Below are 16070 nucleotides of genomic sequence, written 5' to 3' on the forward strand. Positions count from 1 at the left end.
CACACAATGGAAATGATACCACTGTACAGAGCCGGTCTATGGAGAGCCTTTTCACTCCCTATTTAGCCCCGTTGTACGTTTATTGGTGTTTTAAGCCCCCAACGTCTCAAGCACTAGGATTAGGGTTAGGTGCCTTGAAGTCAACGGTCAACGCAGCGCTGCCTGGAAGGACACGTTGGGGGCTTAAAAACACCATCGAGCCCATTGTACCGAATTTGGTTGCAGTTCCACTGGGGGTGATTGCAGGCGAGTGCAAAATGAATGGGAGTCTATGGAGCCAGGCGGCTAAATTTGTCTCTTTCGCCTGATTGTCGTTGAGAAATCTCAGATTTGATTGTAGTTTTTGCAAGTTCGACATAGATTATAGGTCGAAAGTTGAATGAACGCATACTTATGTCCTTTCGATTTCTTACAGGTTGAGTCGTTGTTTGAGCCCATAACACGCTAGCATTCTGCTAAAAGGAAGCGACTCAGAGCTTGCCGTAAAGCAGTATCTCTGGCCGTACGATGTGTATGACGTCATACACGCAAGCCGGGAGTATTAGCCGCTTTCCGACCGGAGGGATTTTTGCAGTTCCTAGAACATAACGTTCCTAGAACCCTTTTTTTCTCGTGTTCCGACTGGACCAATTTGGGGATTATTAAGTTCCTCTGACCACAGTTCCTGTAACTCTTTCAGCTCCTACTTCAGGGCACGGTCTTTTCCCTTTTCCGCATAGCGGTGGTTAGATGGCTGCGATTATAATAACAAAAGGTCAGTTCCAATGGCCACTTGGCCAGTGTGAATGCAAATGAAAAAAAAACGGTTTTGGGGGAGAGTAGTTAGTAGAACTGTTTAGAAGTGGACCGTTCCTATAACTACGTTCCTGTAACTACTTGGTCGGAAAGAGGCTATTGAAAGAGCGGAACATTTTTTAATTTTATTTTTTATTCATTCAGAATGCAAACCAACAAACAAGGCATACTTACAAATCCACTTCAAAAATAGAGCTTTTGCCTCGGGTCGAGCATATAAACATAACCGAGGAGCTTATACATAACAAATCGGTTATTAGATCGAAATTAACGCGTTTCAATGACCGACGCAAAAGATTTAACTCCTTCTTCCAATGGATCAGGGAGGGTTTGGTCTTAAAATATCTACATTTATATTTAAAATGTTTTCCTAAAAGCACCAAATTGTTGAGAACAAAATCTACCTTCTTATCTTCAACAAAAAACACAAAACCTTATATTCTTCACTGTCAGAGGTGGTATCTCCATTTCCCTGGTCTGTAACCAGCTCTGCACATCTCTCCAGCAAGATTGCACCGACTCGCACAGAAAAAAAAATACATGTTCTAGATTCTCAATTTCCTTTTCACAAAAAAAAAAAAAGTCTTACAAATTTGTTTGTTGGCTAGATTTCATTTAAAATTTTAAAGTTTACCTCTTTAACCTTCAGAAGGAGAGGAAATGAGATATAACTTTTAACCTCTCCATCACTAAATTCTTTCAACATTTGTTGGTACATTTATAATCACAGAAATCAATTGGGCAATTGCCCAGATTCCCTTGGATTTCCGTTCACCCATGTACACCGATTTTCTGCTTATCAATATGTATCTATTATTCCAAACTGGAGTATTACGAGGTGTGAAATGATGTGAGAGAGCGGAACTTCTTCCCTTATTAAAAAATCTTTCTATAACCACGACGTTCCACTTTTTAGGGATTGCTAGTTCTAGTGTAGGCTAGATGTTTAGTTCTGTTGGGTGCCAGCACATGAGGGGGTGAAAGGGAACAAGGGTGCAGACAAACTAGCGAAAGAGACATTACTAAAGGAAATGACAGTCCCAATTCCACTTGGAAAAGGAGAGGGGGAAAGCTGTGGTTAAGCAAAAAGTATATAAAATATGGCAGAAATGGTGGGAGGAAGATTGGGGGGGGGGGATCAGAAGAAGGGGGGGACACAGGGTTGGAGAGTGAAATATGACAACCATAGACTGTATAATATTAATTTTACAGTCTATGATGACAACACGTTACACACTCCTGTACAGTAGGTGGCGGTATGCACCTAAAAGTTGTTTGCAATCCGCCTGGAATCAAGAGGAGAAGACGAGTATGAGGAGGAAGAAGAATCATCATCATCATCTGTGGTGTAGCATGACTTTGCAGTGAGCTGCCGCCTCTTCTACCTTTCATCCGAGGTAACTAATGTACGCTTGTAGCTGTAAAGTTAGCTGTAGCCTAACGTTAGCCTCGGCTCGCTTGCAACACTTGTTTTCAAACTATACGAAGGCTAATAACGTCAACTGCGCTCACTAGTTTCGCAGAACTAACGCGGTCTAAAGTCAACACCGATAGTTTACATGTTCACCGTAACGTTAACCCGTTCACGGTAACGTTAACGACATATATCTGCCCCTGAGAGGCGATAGTCGAGGAACGTTAACGTCATTCCGGTGCTGTTAACAGCAGCTTGTTGCTACTTGTTGCTACTAGCAGGAGGAAAACGATGGGCAGGCTACATCTTGTGTTTTCACCCATAGTATTAAAAAGCATACAGAATTTGAATAAAAAATGTGATAACTAATTCAGTACCGTCTTTAATAATAAGCACGTGTTGTGTATTTAAACTTGAGGGTTGTGTCGTTGTTGCATGCAGTGATGTGAGCCAGTTGTTGAGCCGTGCATGGAGCTTGTCTAGCCCCTGCAGGCCGAGCATGGATGGACAGGCAGTGGCACGTTCACGGTCGGCATGTGGATGGAACAAAACAGTGTAAAAAAAATAAATAAATAATAATTTCCCCTTTTAGGGGATCATTAAAAGTCTAAATGTCTTCTTCGAGATCATCAGCTTTCAGTACCCATCAACCAATTCCCATGTTGTCGAAACTGTCTTTTTTTTTTTACCAAGTTTTTTAACAAAAAATACAAACTTTGTAAATACATGAAGCAGTTGTGATCAAAACATGGCATGCTTGGTATGCTAAAACCTCTAAAATCTGAGCTTTAAAATGACACCCTGAATGGAAATACTAGTGATCTAAACTACTAACTTTAAGAGATGATATAATGGCTCAGACACCCATTTCTAATCCTCGCTCTACAGAGTCTAATCCCTTTAGATATGATAATTCATTTGTCTTTCATTCAGTCATTTTACTGTGTGTGTGTGTGTGTGTAGGATGGAGCTGTCCCACCGGCTGCAGGTGTGGCAGCAGCTGGCAGCCAGCTGTGGGCTGAGCACGGTGCAGCAGGGCGTCCAGCAGCTGTGGAGGCTGCTGCTGCTCTGCCTCGTCTGCAGACTCTGCTTCAGACTGGGTGAGCTGACTCGCAGCGTACCCCTTTACCCATTTATTCACCTTTAGTCACACACAATGAGGCATATTTTCAGTTGTGATTGATTTAAGGTAGGCCAGTCTAAAGCACGTGTACACTGTCTGCTTAATTTGATCTTGACATATAGGCTAAGCGTTCTGTAGCCTAATTCATTAAAACCTAAATTTTCCGTGTAATATAACACAACTATTTACTGTCATTACATCTATGACTACATCTATAGACTATTTCCAATTTATATTATATTACACTGACTCAGTTATGCATTATGACAGCAGTCTGTCGGCAGGATCATTTAAAAGGCAACCGCGACTACATTGTGCGTCTGCCCTATTTCTGATACTGTGGCGGCAGAAATTTTTGCCGTGGCGGGCCGCCACTACAAAATCAACATAGAGGAAACGCCGTATTGTGATATTTCGCTGCCTTGTCAATTAAAGTGACAATGAAATTGAAAAAAAAAAAGACGTTTCAAACTAGTTAGTATTGTGCTTGTGTTCCTTAGGAGGCGTGTCCACCGTGAAGCACGTGGTGTCGGTGCTGGCGGGGATGTGCGCCCTCTTCCTGTTCTTTGAGCAGCACATGCTGTGGGTGCTGGTGCTCAGCGCGCTGTGTTACCTGGCTCTGCTCCTCAGCCCACACTCCGGCAGCAGGGGCCTCTTCCTCTCGGCTCTCATCCTCACCTACCTGCTCGTTGGGTGAGAAAAACGCCGCAAAGAACGCCATTTTCCAGGAAACTGAAATTTGAATTTCAAATAAAAAGGGACAAAGTCAATTGTCGGCAATGGTGCCCAGTGAGGCTGTGTGTGTGTCTGCGCACAGTTATGTTGTTTTTTTTGTGCTGGAATCATACAGTGGCATTGCTTGTTGAAATATCGCACAGTCAGCGTCTACGCTTCCTTTTGTAGTTTCACAATTTCCCCAGTAACTTAGTGCAAATTTCGCATGAATTCATTTCACTTGAAGTGGCGCTGCAAATCTAATTTCTGGTGGAGAGTACAAGTTGTAACATTAGTTTTGTTCCTCTTCATTTCAGAGAGTTGCATTTAATTGACATGGTGACCTGGCATAAAATAAGAGGTAAATATTCCACCTTTTGGTCTAAGAATAACTGTCACTAAAGTTTTTTGTTTAGTCTTGTTTTTCCTTATTTTAATCTTGTTTTCTACAATACTGCAGTGTTCCCATAGCTACTCCTTTGTGTCTGGGCTACCAGCAGGTTGCGTTGTTAAGTTCTTGTATTCTGCCAAATGGGTGGCTGTCTGCTGGACGGCGCTGCCAGCTGAGAGCTACGTTACACACACGCGCCAACGATACTAAATTACATCTTCTCTTCTCTCTGAGGCCTCCTCCTGCTGGCCCGTGTCAGTCAGCGCCTCCACACAGAGACACACCACACACTTGTATACTTCATAAATCCAACTTTCATATTGGATGTACACATTCCAAGCGTGTTTTCAGTATTTCAGTAGTTATGACGACATCACCGGGCTTACGCTTCTTCAGAAAGTTCCTTCCAGAGCCACAAAAGACATTAGACAACAGCTTTTCCGGGGCGCCGTGGTAGCTCCCCCAGCGCCCCCATGTACCAAGGCTCAGCCCTAACCGCAGCGGCCCGGGTTCGAGTCCGACCCGCGGCCCTTTGCTGTATGTCATCCGCCCTCTTTCCTGTCTTCAGCTATTCTATCCAATGAAGGCCAAAAAGACCGTTTTCACAGGTTGCGTAGGCTTTACCATGATGACTAAAGTGCCCCTTTAATATTTGTTCAAGTTAAAAAGCAAAGTGTTTGTGTGTGTGTGTCAGGCTCCCAGATGGTGGTGGCCATGAAGGCCATCTCTCTAGCCTTTGACCTGGACAGAGGCGCGGTGGGCAGCCTGCCCTCTCCAGCGGAGTTCCTGGGCTACGTTCTCTTTGTGGGCACGGTGGTCTTCGGTCCTTGGATCAGCTTCTCCAGTTACAAGAATGCCGTTGAGGGCAAAAAACTGGTGCGTAGTCCACGTTTTGGCTTCCTGTGTGTGTGTGTGTGTGTGTGTGTGTGTGTGTGTGTGTCGTTGCCGTGGCGCGCTGTGGTGATGACGTGGTGTGTTCCTCAGAGCTGGTCGTGGCTGCGCGGGTCCTCCCTCAGCCTCCTGAAGAGTCAGATCTGTCTGCTGGTCTCCACCTGCGTGGCCCCATACCTCTTCCCTTTGGTAATCCCCATCCACGGAAACGCAGTGCCACAGAAGTGAGACAAACTTTCATTCCAGTCTTATCAAACTAAGGTCGTTTTGCCAATACAACAGTTGCTACAATACACTGGTTTGTGAACATACTGTCTGTCTTTCTTTCCCTGCTTCCAAGATACATTTTGAGAAAGGTAAGGCTTGTTTTCAGGGTTAGAATTTACTGCCCCCCCCCCCCCCACACACACACACACACACACACACACGCACACACACACACACACACACACACACACACACACACACAGACACAGACGCACAGGCAAAAACTAGTTTATGCTGCTCCGCTCCCATCCTACTGCTAGAAAGCACGTGGTCAACTTTCTAAAGGTCAGTTTAAGAGTACTGTGGTTGATTAAACAGTTCGCAGTACCACGTGTATACACAGTACTGCACATCACATTTTTTTGTGGCATTTTAGGCCTTTATTTGTGACAGGACAGCTTAGACGTAAAAGGGGGGAGAGAGGGGGGGAATCTGGTGAGCTACCCAGGCGCCCGGTGCACATCACATTTCAGCTGTACATTGCTACCGGTGCACGTAACTCTTCAGAGCCGCCAACTCTCACGCGTTGACCATGAGACCCGTGCGATTACCACTTTACGCGCTCTCGTGGCATATTTCATTTCCTCACGCAGAGAAAACCTAATTTATAACTGGTGATGTTGCGGCGCGGAGAGAGGACACTGCCAGCGCACGGATGGACAGACAGACAGGACAGAGCAGCAGCAGCCCGGTGTAAAACACCGGCGACCAGTTAGCCATTGTTTCCAAAGAAACCCGGTCACGCCAGCCGGCGGCGGATTGTGATGTCGGTTTGTGCTGTTTCAGTACCGGTACTTGGAGCGACCAAAAAGGACGAAGGAAGACTCGCATTTCAGCAATAATTTCTCACATTTTATAAAGCAAATAAAAATGACATTGTATAACAAAATCATTTATTAGCCAAGTCTTGCTGAAGTCCTAATATGATAAAACAGTTTCAAGAATATCCCACTGGAAACCAATCTAAAATGTCAGTCAAATAAAAACTATTTCTGACATCAAAACACTGAGTGAAGTTTAGGATAAATGACGACCAGAGACACGAGTCTGTCCTCCGTCCTCCCTGTGCTTCGGTCAAATACGACCCTACTGTAAATAGATGGTTTCTGTCATTTCAGGTAGTTCTGATCACACTGATGTTGGCTAAGATATGCTCTTAGAAGAAGTGAAAGTGATCCAACTAAACATTATGTGTGTATTTTCATATAGGTGGCTGCATGCGTATGAGAATGCAGTGTCCTTCCACTTCAGCAACTACTTTGTGGGTCACCTGAGCGAAGGCACCAGCATGCTGGCTGGAGCCGGCTTCACGGAAGAAAAAGACAACATCAGGTGGTAAGTTTAGCTGGGGCCGACTGAGGGCTGTACTACAAAGCCAGATGACTGGCTTAGCAAGGTCTGTGGAGCCTAAAGCCAGTGTTTTCTACGTCAGGTGGCTCTCTTTTAACCAGGCTAGATCGCCATGGTAACTTATACTGCACATCCAATTTTTTGACACGAGAACTTGCGTGCATTCAGCCGGTGATGCAAATAAGATCACTGTAAGCCATGTACGTTTGAACTGTTCACTGAAGTGAAATGAAAAAACAAAACGCATATTTCAACTGGGTCAAAAAACTATGTTGCTCTGTACGTATGTAAAATATGTGTATGCCTCTGCGACGGTGGGTAGAGGCATTATGTTTTCGGGTTGTCTGTCCGTCCTTCTTTCTATTCTTGTGAACCCTTTAAATTTAACATTCAATCAATAGAAATAATTTCACTTTGACTTGTCCAGAAACTAAAGTGATTTCCACGTCTCCTTCACGATTGGATAGTGTCAGGCCTTGATGCAGTTCTTGAGTATCACGTTTAAATCTGTTGCAGCAGGTTCAAAGTTTAAGAGCTGTAGCATGAGCAGCTGTCACCTTGGAAATAAACAGTCGGCATTGAGATGCATCGGGTGGTAAAATAAATATATGAACTTGCTCATATTATGCTTTTTGGCTTTTCCCCTTTCCTTTATTGTTTTTTTATATATATATATTTTGTGCACATTATAGGTTTACAAAGTGAAAAAGCCCAAAGTCCACCCCAAAGGGACTTACCATCTCCAACAGAAAACACTGTCCACAAACTGCTCCAAACAGCTCTATTGTAGTCCAGCCTTTACTTCCGTGACGAACGCTTGTCACTTTGTAACACACGTTATAATGCTCGCCTAGCTGCTAGCATGGCACTCCCTCATACTCTGCTTCTGACTGGCTAGTAGTCCTTACTGCGCATGTGTGACTCCCAACAAAGATGGAACAGAAGTGAGATGCCTCACTCTGTAGCTAAAACAGAGAGCTCAACACACAGGGTGAAAAGAGGAGCTGCAGCAATGTGTAGCACAACAAATATATGGTGTTTTCTGAAAATTACAGTCCAGTTCTGTATTTAAATATTTGATTGTATTTTCTTTTCTATTCTCTGTATTCTGCAGGGATATGAGTGTGGTGAAGCCTCTCAGTGTGGAAATGCCTCGCTCCATGGTGCTGGTGGTGACGTCCTGGAACATCCCCATGTCCCGATGGCTGAAAACCTGTAAGTCCAACTCCAAGTCTGTCCAGCACTCCAGAGCTGGGTCCTTTGTCACATTTAAAACACATTTACAATGTTGTGTTTATACGTCTTCACGTAAAGTCACATTAAAACTGTATTGATATATAGTCACGTTGTGTTTACTGTCTTTGGTTCCGTGTTCCATCAGATGCCTTTAAAAACGCCATGAAACTGGGGACTTTTCCAGCCATCCTGGTGACGTACACAGCCAGCGCCCTACTGCATGTTAGTGAGATAATGCTTCTCTCCACGGCCCCTCACAGTATTGGGCCCATTTTAGGATACAGTATGTAAGAGACCATTCTTCTCTTGTTGGAAGCCCATCTACTTTGACTTTAGTATGGGAACACGTGATGAACTACAATCTCTTGCCATCCATGTGTGGCCAAGACATGTGGCTTTAACTGTTCCCTGATAGAACAGCTGTGCATGTTAAGGTTTAACATACCATCCATAGTTCTACAAGACAAAAGATGCTGGATGATAGGCCATCACTACTTCAACTGAATGTGCTATTTTGTTTTCTTCAGGGTCTGAGCTTTCACCTGGGAGCTGTTCTGCTGTCTTTGGGCTTCATCACATATGTTGAACATGGTATGAACAACATATCAGCTTGGTGTGTGTGTGTGTGTGTGTGTGTGTGTGTGTGTGTGTGTGTGTGTGTGTGTGTGTGTGTGTGTGTGTGTGTGTGTGTGTGTGTGTGTGTGTGTGTGTGTGTGTGTGTGTGTGTGTGTGTGTGTGTGTGTGTGTGTTCTTTAACTATATTTGTGGGGTCCAAAAACTGGGGCTCCAGATAGCTTTGTGGGGCCAAAATGCTGGACCCCACAAGTTTAAAGGGCTGTTTGAGGATTAAGACTTGGTTTTAGGATTAGGGTTAGAATTAGGTTATGGTTAGGCATTTAGTTGTGATGGTTAAGGTTAGGGTAAGGGGCTAGGGAATGCATTATGTCAATGGCTGGTCCCCACAAAGATAGTGAAACAAACGTTTGTGTGTGTGTGTGCGCGCACACATGTATGTTTTACATGGTGAATCTGCCCTCTGAATAACGCCTCACCATGGATGTATTAAGCGCTACCGTGGTAACAACGTCCATGAAGATGAGCAGTCTGTGCGTGTGTGTGTGTGGCGTACGGTCACGTGACTATCAGACATGTTGGGGGGGGGAGGGGGGGGTTCAGAGCATGCAGACAACAGATGTACAAGTATATTTTGTAACTTAATCACTAGCAAAATTGTCTATTTTGAAAGATTTATTTTTGCTATTTAATTTTGTGAAATATTAAGTTATTTAAAAAAAAAAAAGTATTGCACTTTTTTTTTTGTTTGTGTATTTCTTCTGACGCTCGCTGACTTTGTATGTTCAAGTTGAGAAACTGCTGCTTTTCAGCCCCGTGGTCTAGGTAGGCCACACCCACCCCAGTCTGGCGGCCAATAGAAACTCACGTGCTGTCGTGACACTAGCCAGTTTCTCACACTATATGTGAATATGTTTTTAATTTTTTTGTTTTCTTCTTGTCCTCAGTTCTGAGAAAGAAGCTGGCCTGTGTGTTGAGTGCGTGTGTCCTGTCCAGGCCCTGCCCCTCTGACTGCAGCCACCAGCACAAGAAGGTACGGCTTCAGCGCTCCGCAGCTGTGTGAGCAATGCTAACGGTCCAAACATACGCCATTTGCAGTTATGGAGGGCATGGAGCACTGACAGTCAGCAAAGATTTTCAGGGCGTGTTATGTTACTCCTTAAAGTGCTCATATTATGCCTTTTCCCCTTTCCTTCATGTTGTTATATATCTTTTCTTTGTGCATGTTATAGGTTTACAAAGTGAAAAAGTCCAAAGTCCACCCCAAAGGGACTTAACCATCTCCAACAGAAAAAACACTGTTCACAAACTGCTCCAAACAGCTCTATTGTAGTCCATCCTTTACTTCAGAGACAAACGTGGTCACTTTGTAACACGTTATAATGCTCGCCTAGCTGCTAGGGTGGCACGCCCTCATATGCTGCTTCTGACTGGCTAGTAGTCCTTACCTAGCTACTGTGCATGTGCGACTCCCAACAAAGATGTGTGAATAGAAGTGCGATGCCTCACTCTGTAGCTAAAACAGAGAGCTCAACACACAGGGTGAAAAGAGGAGCTGCAGCAATGTGCAGTACAACAAAAATATGGTGTTTTTTGAAAATTAAACCATGTAAACCTATTCTGATATAACCTCTAAATACAATTACAAATACAATACAATTTTGGTCCTGCAGGAGTATTGGGTGATGTTGCTGAACCTGGTTTTCAGCCTCCTGGCCATCTTCCACCTCACCTACCTGGGCTCCATGTTTGATCCCGGACTGGATGAACAGGAAGTGGAAGAGGTAAGAGCAACTTGAGGGCCTCAGCTGCCGCCATCTTTGCTACGGAGCGGAAGCTACAGGACCGCCAATGTCTTTTCAAACTTGTGGATATGGCGGGCGAGGGAGCTGCAGCGGTTGTGATATACTGTACATATGTCATTTCTACATGGGCTTTTTCAATATGTATCAAACGAGACGGTATATATTTTGGCGGGCAACACTACCCTGTCAAATTTACCGATGCTAAAATGAGTACACAGAATACTACATGTCAGTGTACTGACGCTATGTATAAACCAAAGTGAGTTGATGTGAGCCCATTCTTAAAGGTCCAATGTGTGGGAATTTCTCCCATCTAGCGTTGAGATCATATATATCGCAATCAACTCTCTCGCACCACGCAGTTCAAAGTAGCCTACGTATTACAGCTACGGTAGCCTTCACGCTTCAAAATGCCGGTCTCTTGCTCTTTTCAATATCCCATTTCTTTTTCTGGGCGAAGAAGAGGACTCCTGTTACTGAAATTTGGTTTTTTGAATATGTGTGGTCCTCCGCGTTTCCTTCTTCAAACTTGCCGGGGGCCGGGAAGCGACGTTACCCATTATCAGCTTTAGCAGCACCCTGTGAGTGTATCACATGACAGCGAAAAGGCGGAAGCAGTATGTCCTGTATGTCCCTTACCGGCTAACGTATTTCAAGATGAGCGCATGAATATGGAGCGTCTACGCCAGTTCACGCAAACGCAAATGTAAAATGTCAAGCCAAAAGGAATACTTGGAATTGATGGTGGTCAGGGTGGGGAATTAACTTTTTTGCCCACCAGCCACTGTGGCTGGTGGATGCCCAATTTTACCAGCCAATTTTTCCGGAATTCAAATTTATAAATGAGAGTGTACTAGAATATTTTGAATACCTTCAATGCATTATTTTTTTTTATTATTAATACATATTTTATTAATATAGGCAAATAAAAAGTGATGTGAAAAAAAGCCTGCGAGACCATGGTAAATACTGTGTTTGGTCATATTCTACAGTAATTGTAGGCCTATATGTTTAATGAACAAAAATATAGACTCATCTCTCAGTAACATAGCATTAAACAGTCCCTCCAGGATTTCGCGGCCTTTTTTTTTTTGAGATTGTTGCAGCCCAAAATGCCTGATTATTTTTTTTTATTTTTTTACGGGAGCTTTTGTAAAAAAATTGTGATTAAAAGTTGTGATGTCTTTAGTATTTTTTGTTGCAATGAAGTTGCGAGACACAGTGAAAGTTGCTTTTTTTGTATAGTTCTTTCTATAGGCTCAGGATGCTGCGAATGTTGGTATAATATGAAAATGGCTGGTGGATTTATGACAAAAAAAAATTTGTTTAAAAATGATTGAATGAATCAATTTTCCACATGTCTGTCAGTGGCTTGTTGATCTTTACATTGTTAGTTAATTTCCTGTCCTGGCCTGGGACACACATTCATACGGTTTGATAAAGTACTCATTGGACTGTAACTTAACATTGCACTTACAATAACGACCGTAGCTGTCCTCAATTTAGGTCATCGTGTATGTCTCATCTCTGTGTGGGTGTGGCTGTGGGTGTGAGTGGGTGGGGCTGTGGGTGTGTGTGGAACTGAGCAGCAGAGAGACCGACAGGATTAAATTTGGCTGTACGTTTTGTCAATGCGCCACTTGTTCGAAAAGTAGGCTATCTTCTCTTTTTCTTTACTTCGCCCTCAACAGTTTGTACATGCATAGCTACGCAACGGGCCTCTTAACATATATATAGATATGTCGCCACATTTTCCTTTCATCTGTACCTCCGCTCAGCTACGTAGTGTCACGGACTAGCGCTGGAAAACTACTCGACAAAAGTCTGGAGTTGACGGAAACATGCGCGGTCAAAGCCCCGGCTGTGAACGGTTTCATTTCCCATAAGTTCTTCACAATAAAAGTCCTCGGTTATTTTGGTATTTGAATGTTTTTTTATTATGAAGCAGCAAAATCCGGAAAAGTTGGGCGTTCATTAGCAGTAACGTAACGCGTTAGCGGGTCAGAAGGCCGGCAGAGACGTTTTTTGAGTGACCTATTCAGTCGATTCCACAGCAGTTGCATGTTTTGATCCATGTGTGCTTGTTTGTGGCTCCCGTTTCCAGGGCTACACCGCCATTCACACCATCCGGAGGTGGTCGGAGCTGAACTGGGCCGGCCACTGGGTGGTGTTGGCCTGCTGGCTCTTCTACCGCCTGATTCAGTGACGTCACGGGAGCCGTCGGGAAGGCTGGCAGACACCACAGACTTCCCAGCGCCATGTCGGGACGGGGGACCAAGGACCAGGACGTGCTCCAGCTGGATGACTGCGTCTGTGGTGGGGGGGGGGGAGGAGATTAATGTGTTAAGAAGAGATGGATGGTTGTAGAGTGAGAACAAAGATATCTTTGGTTGTAGACTTGTCCCAGGCCACATTTGAATGAACTTTTGATGATTTTGGTTGCATTGGCAATGTGAGTCTCTTGAGAAGATCTACTAGACCCAGCACAGGCTGTCTGCAGACAGGCCAGCCTAGAGCGTGATTTATACTTCTGCGTGAAATCTACGCTGTTGCTACGCACACACCAACGCACAAGTATTAACATCAGGCCACTTAACGAAGGCTACGGCGCCAGCTCTGCGTGGAGCCTCCGCAGAACCATAAATCACGCTTAACTGTCTATGAACAGAATGGCCCCGTAAGATCGGTTCCGTTGTAATGTTGGCGTTGGACAATGTCCGAAAACATTTCAGCAGTTTAGCATGCCTCGACACATTTTTTAAAGGGTCCATAACTGTAATTGTTCATATGTTCTTCTGTTAAAAGTCTTCTTTTTTTTATACTGTTGATGTATTGTTCCTTGTATTTTTTTTCTCTGCATTTTTCTGTAAATGTTAACAAGCTGCTGGTTTGTGTTTGTCCGCCAACAGCATAGTAACACAGCCAGGATGGAACCCTCAACTCCCATTGTTATATCTTTTTCTGTTGGTAATTGTGATCACCTACCTCAATTTAAAAAAAAAAAAAAACTTAATAAAGTGAATAATGATTAGATTTATATAATGTATTTTCATAGGGTCAAGTACATAGCATGGACCAGTGCTACATGCCGCTGCATTTACAGCTTACAGCTACTTTGCAACATCTGTCTCCAAATGGGAGGGAAACAATTATTTTGTAATAATTGTTGCACAAAGCAGTGGGCCATATGATTGGTTGTGTTTTGGGCAACCACAAAATAAGGGTAAATATATTTTCCCTCCATTCATCTGGCATATATATTTATTATATGAATATATATATGAAATTATATCTTGTCGGAGGACAACTGACTTTGTGGGTAGTGGACTATCATATACTTATGTAATTTATAAATTATACGTGGGGAAATGTTTTTGTGCAGAAGAGCCTGAGATGATCAACCTTGATTATTGTCAATAAGAAAATGCTATTCATTTTCAACATAATTAGCACTTTTCTAAGAAAGCTCCAGGATTTCCATATACCCACTCAAAAATGTGCAATGGCACGTATCAACATACTTTCCAATATAATTTTGATATATTTTGAATTGTCATCTTTGTTTTATTTCTTTGCATAGGCTAAATAAAGGTATTTCCGCCGTAAATTGGTGCATACAAGTGTGTCAAAATGCAGGAAATTAAGTCTTTGATGCTCAAAATTTCCCTGGGGGAGGACACCCAGACCCCCCCCAAGGCCCAATACATATATAGTAGAGTATACTCACTACAATACATTAGACTACACCACTGCTTGTAGCCTCTCACAGAATGGACTTGGACCCCCCACTACCTGTCCACTCACCTGTCTCTAGTCAATCATTAATGTCTCCAGTCAGACAGGAAACGTTCAGGTTGACACGGAAACCGACCCTTCCCGACACCAGGCTCCCATCCCTGATCCGGGAGACTCTCCAGCTTAGTTTGCTGCTGTGGTGTGCTTTAGCTGGCCGTGGATCAGAAGCAGGAGTTTGGAGCCGATTGTTCTACGTTGGCCTGTCGGTGTTTGTTATGTGACGGGTGGACAGAGACCGAGAGGAGCCGAGCATTAGAGAGAGAGAATGGGGAGAGGAACCAACTGTAGCTGGATTGGGCCTGAGATCCCTCTGTCATCACAGATCTTCAGTGGTAAGTGAAGGCCTCTACCGAAGCCATAGTCGAACGTTAGGGAGTGACAGCATTAATGCTCAATAATCACAAATCTCAATTTCAGCTCTACTTGGATTTGCGTTCAGCAATTTGGTTTTGGAAGCAGATGGGTGTTGACAAAACCGCCATGACCGTGTGACCAGGGCCAATCACAGTTATGAAGCCCATAATGGCCACATAATGTGCCAACATCTTTAATGTTTTGACATAATGTTGCGTATATGTAATGTTATATAGTTGGTAGTGCTGTCAAACGATGAAAATATTTAATCGCGATTAATCGCATTAATGTCATAGTTAACTCGCAATTAATCGCACATTTTTACCTATTCTAAATGTGGTGTAGTTTTTCTAACGTTACTAGTTGTTGCAACGGCATGTGAAAAAAACTACAAAGTTTGCTATGCCAAAAAGAATGTTAACCTCGCGATAAAAAAATTGACGCCGTTAATAATGCGTTAACTGACAGCACTAATAGTTTGATATGTATTTTCTTCTGAAACGGCTGTACAGGATTTTGTACATACTGAAAATGATTTTGGATGAAGCAGGCTTTAATAAGTGCAAGTAAAAATGGAATCCTTTTATAAAAAAATGTTTTTAACATAATTTAGAACAAATTACTTTTTTTGGTATCTGCCTGAGATATACTGTATATGCCATAGGCTCCCTAAAATGTGATGATATACATCCTCTTATTCTAGTTTTATTTTTCAAGACTTACGATTCTGTAAATGTGAACCATCAAGAAAAGACACAGTCGTAAAGAGAACTAGTTCCAGCAAACCCAGAGTGGGAGATGTGTGTGGGTTCGCAGTGGGACACATCCAACCGTGGAGGACAAATACAGATGCTGTATTTAACTAGCATCAGCATCATCTCAGCAGTGGTGTAGTCTAATGTATTGTAGTGGGTATGCTGTACTGTATATTGGCCAGAATCTGCCTTCGGGGGAGGGGCCATATCATAGTGGGTGGGGGTGTGTCTGGGTGTCTTGAGCATCAGCGACTTCATTTCCTGTATTCGTATACACTTGTGTGCACCAATTTATAGTGGAAATACCTTTATTTAGGCTACGTGAAAGAAGAAAAACACAGATGACAATTCAGTCGGCATCGCTTCGATGCCGACTGCCAACGGCAGCTCATTGGAAAAACACGTCACGTGGGTCTGGTTTCTCCGGAAATTCAAAGCCAGACTGTCATGGCGGCCTTGTTCAGAATACAATCTCATATTGTAGTATTGTTCACTGAAACGTGTTTCTGAAAACATTTTAAGCGAGAAATAGGCCATGCAGTTGCTGAATTCTTCTTCATTTCAAATCGACAAAGGTCAGTTTAAAAGATTTTCGTCAGATTTTGAG

General features: G+C 43.3%; 2 protein-coding genes across 3 annotated transcripts in view; both read left to right on the forward strand.

The window, feature by feature from the left end:
- The first annotated feature begins 2113 nt into the window (after nt 1-2113).
- Nucleotides 2114-13567, forward strand: LOC116050880 (protein-serine O-palmitoleoyltransferase porcupine-like). The gene is made up of 13 exons (XM_031301107.2): nt 2114-2192; nt 3173-3309; nt 3833-4025; nt 4364-4407; nt 5132-5313; nt 5422-5552; nt 6805-6930; nt 8060-8160; nt 8327-8403; nt 8709-8772; nt 9702-9787; nt 10428-10538; nt 12664-13567. The coding sequence occupies exons 2-13, from the start codon at nt 3174-3176 to the stop codon at nt 12763-12765; spliced, it is 1353 nt and encodes a 450-aa protein (XP_031156967.1). The 5' UTR covers nt 2114-2192; nt 3173; the 3' UTR covers nt 12766-13567.
- A 762-nt stretch (nt 13568-14329) lies between these two features.
- si:dkey-16n15.6 (organic solute transporter subunit alpha) overlaps nt 14330-16070 on the forward strand; it is an 8399-nt gene continuing 6658 nt past the window's right edge. For both annotated transcript variants that reach the window (XM_031301110.2, XM_031301111.2), the window contains exon 1: nt 14330-14686. In XM_031301110.2, coding sequence (XP_031156970.1) covers nt 14620-14686 — 67 coding nt within the window. In that variant the 5' untranslated portion in view covers nt 14330-14619. The remainder of the gene's footprint in view (nt 14687-16070) is intronic.

This window comes from Sander lucioperca, chromosome 12 (genome assembly GCF_008315115.2).
Source record: "Sander lucioperca isolate FBNREF2018 chromosome 12, SLUC_FBN_1.2, whole genome shotgun sequence".
In the NCBI taxonomy this organism is placed as follows: Eukaryota; Metazoa; Chordata; class Actinopteri; order Perciformes; family Percidae; genus Sander; species Sander lucioperca.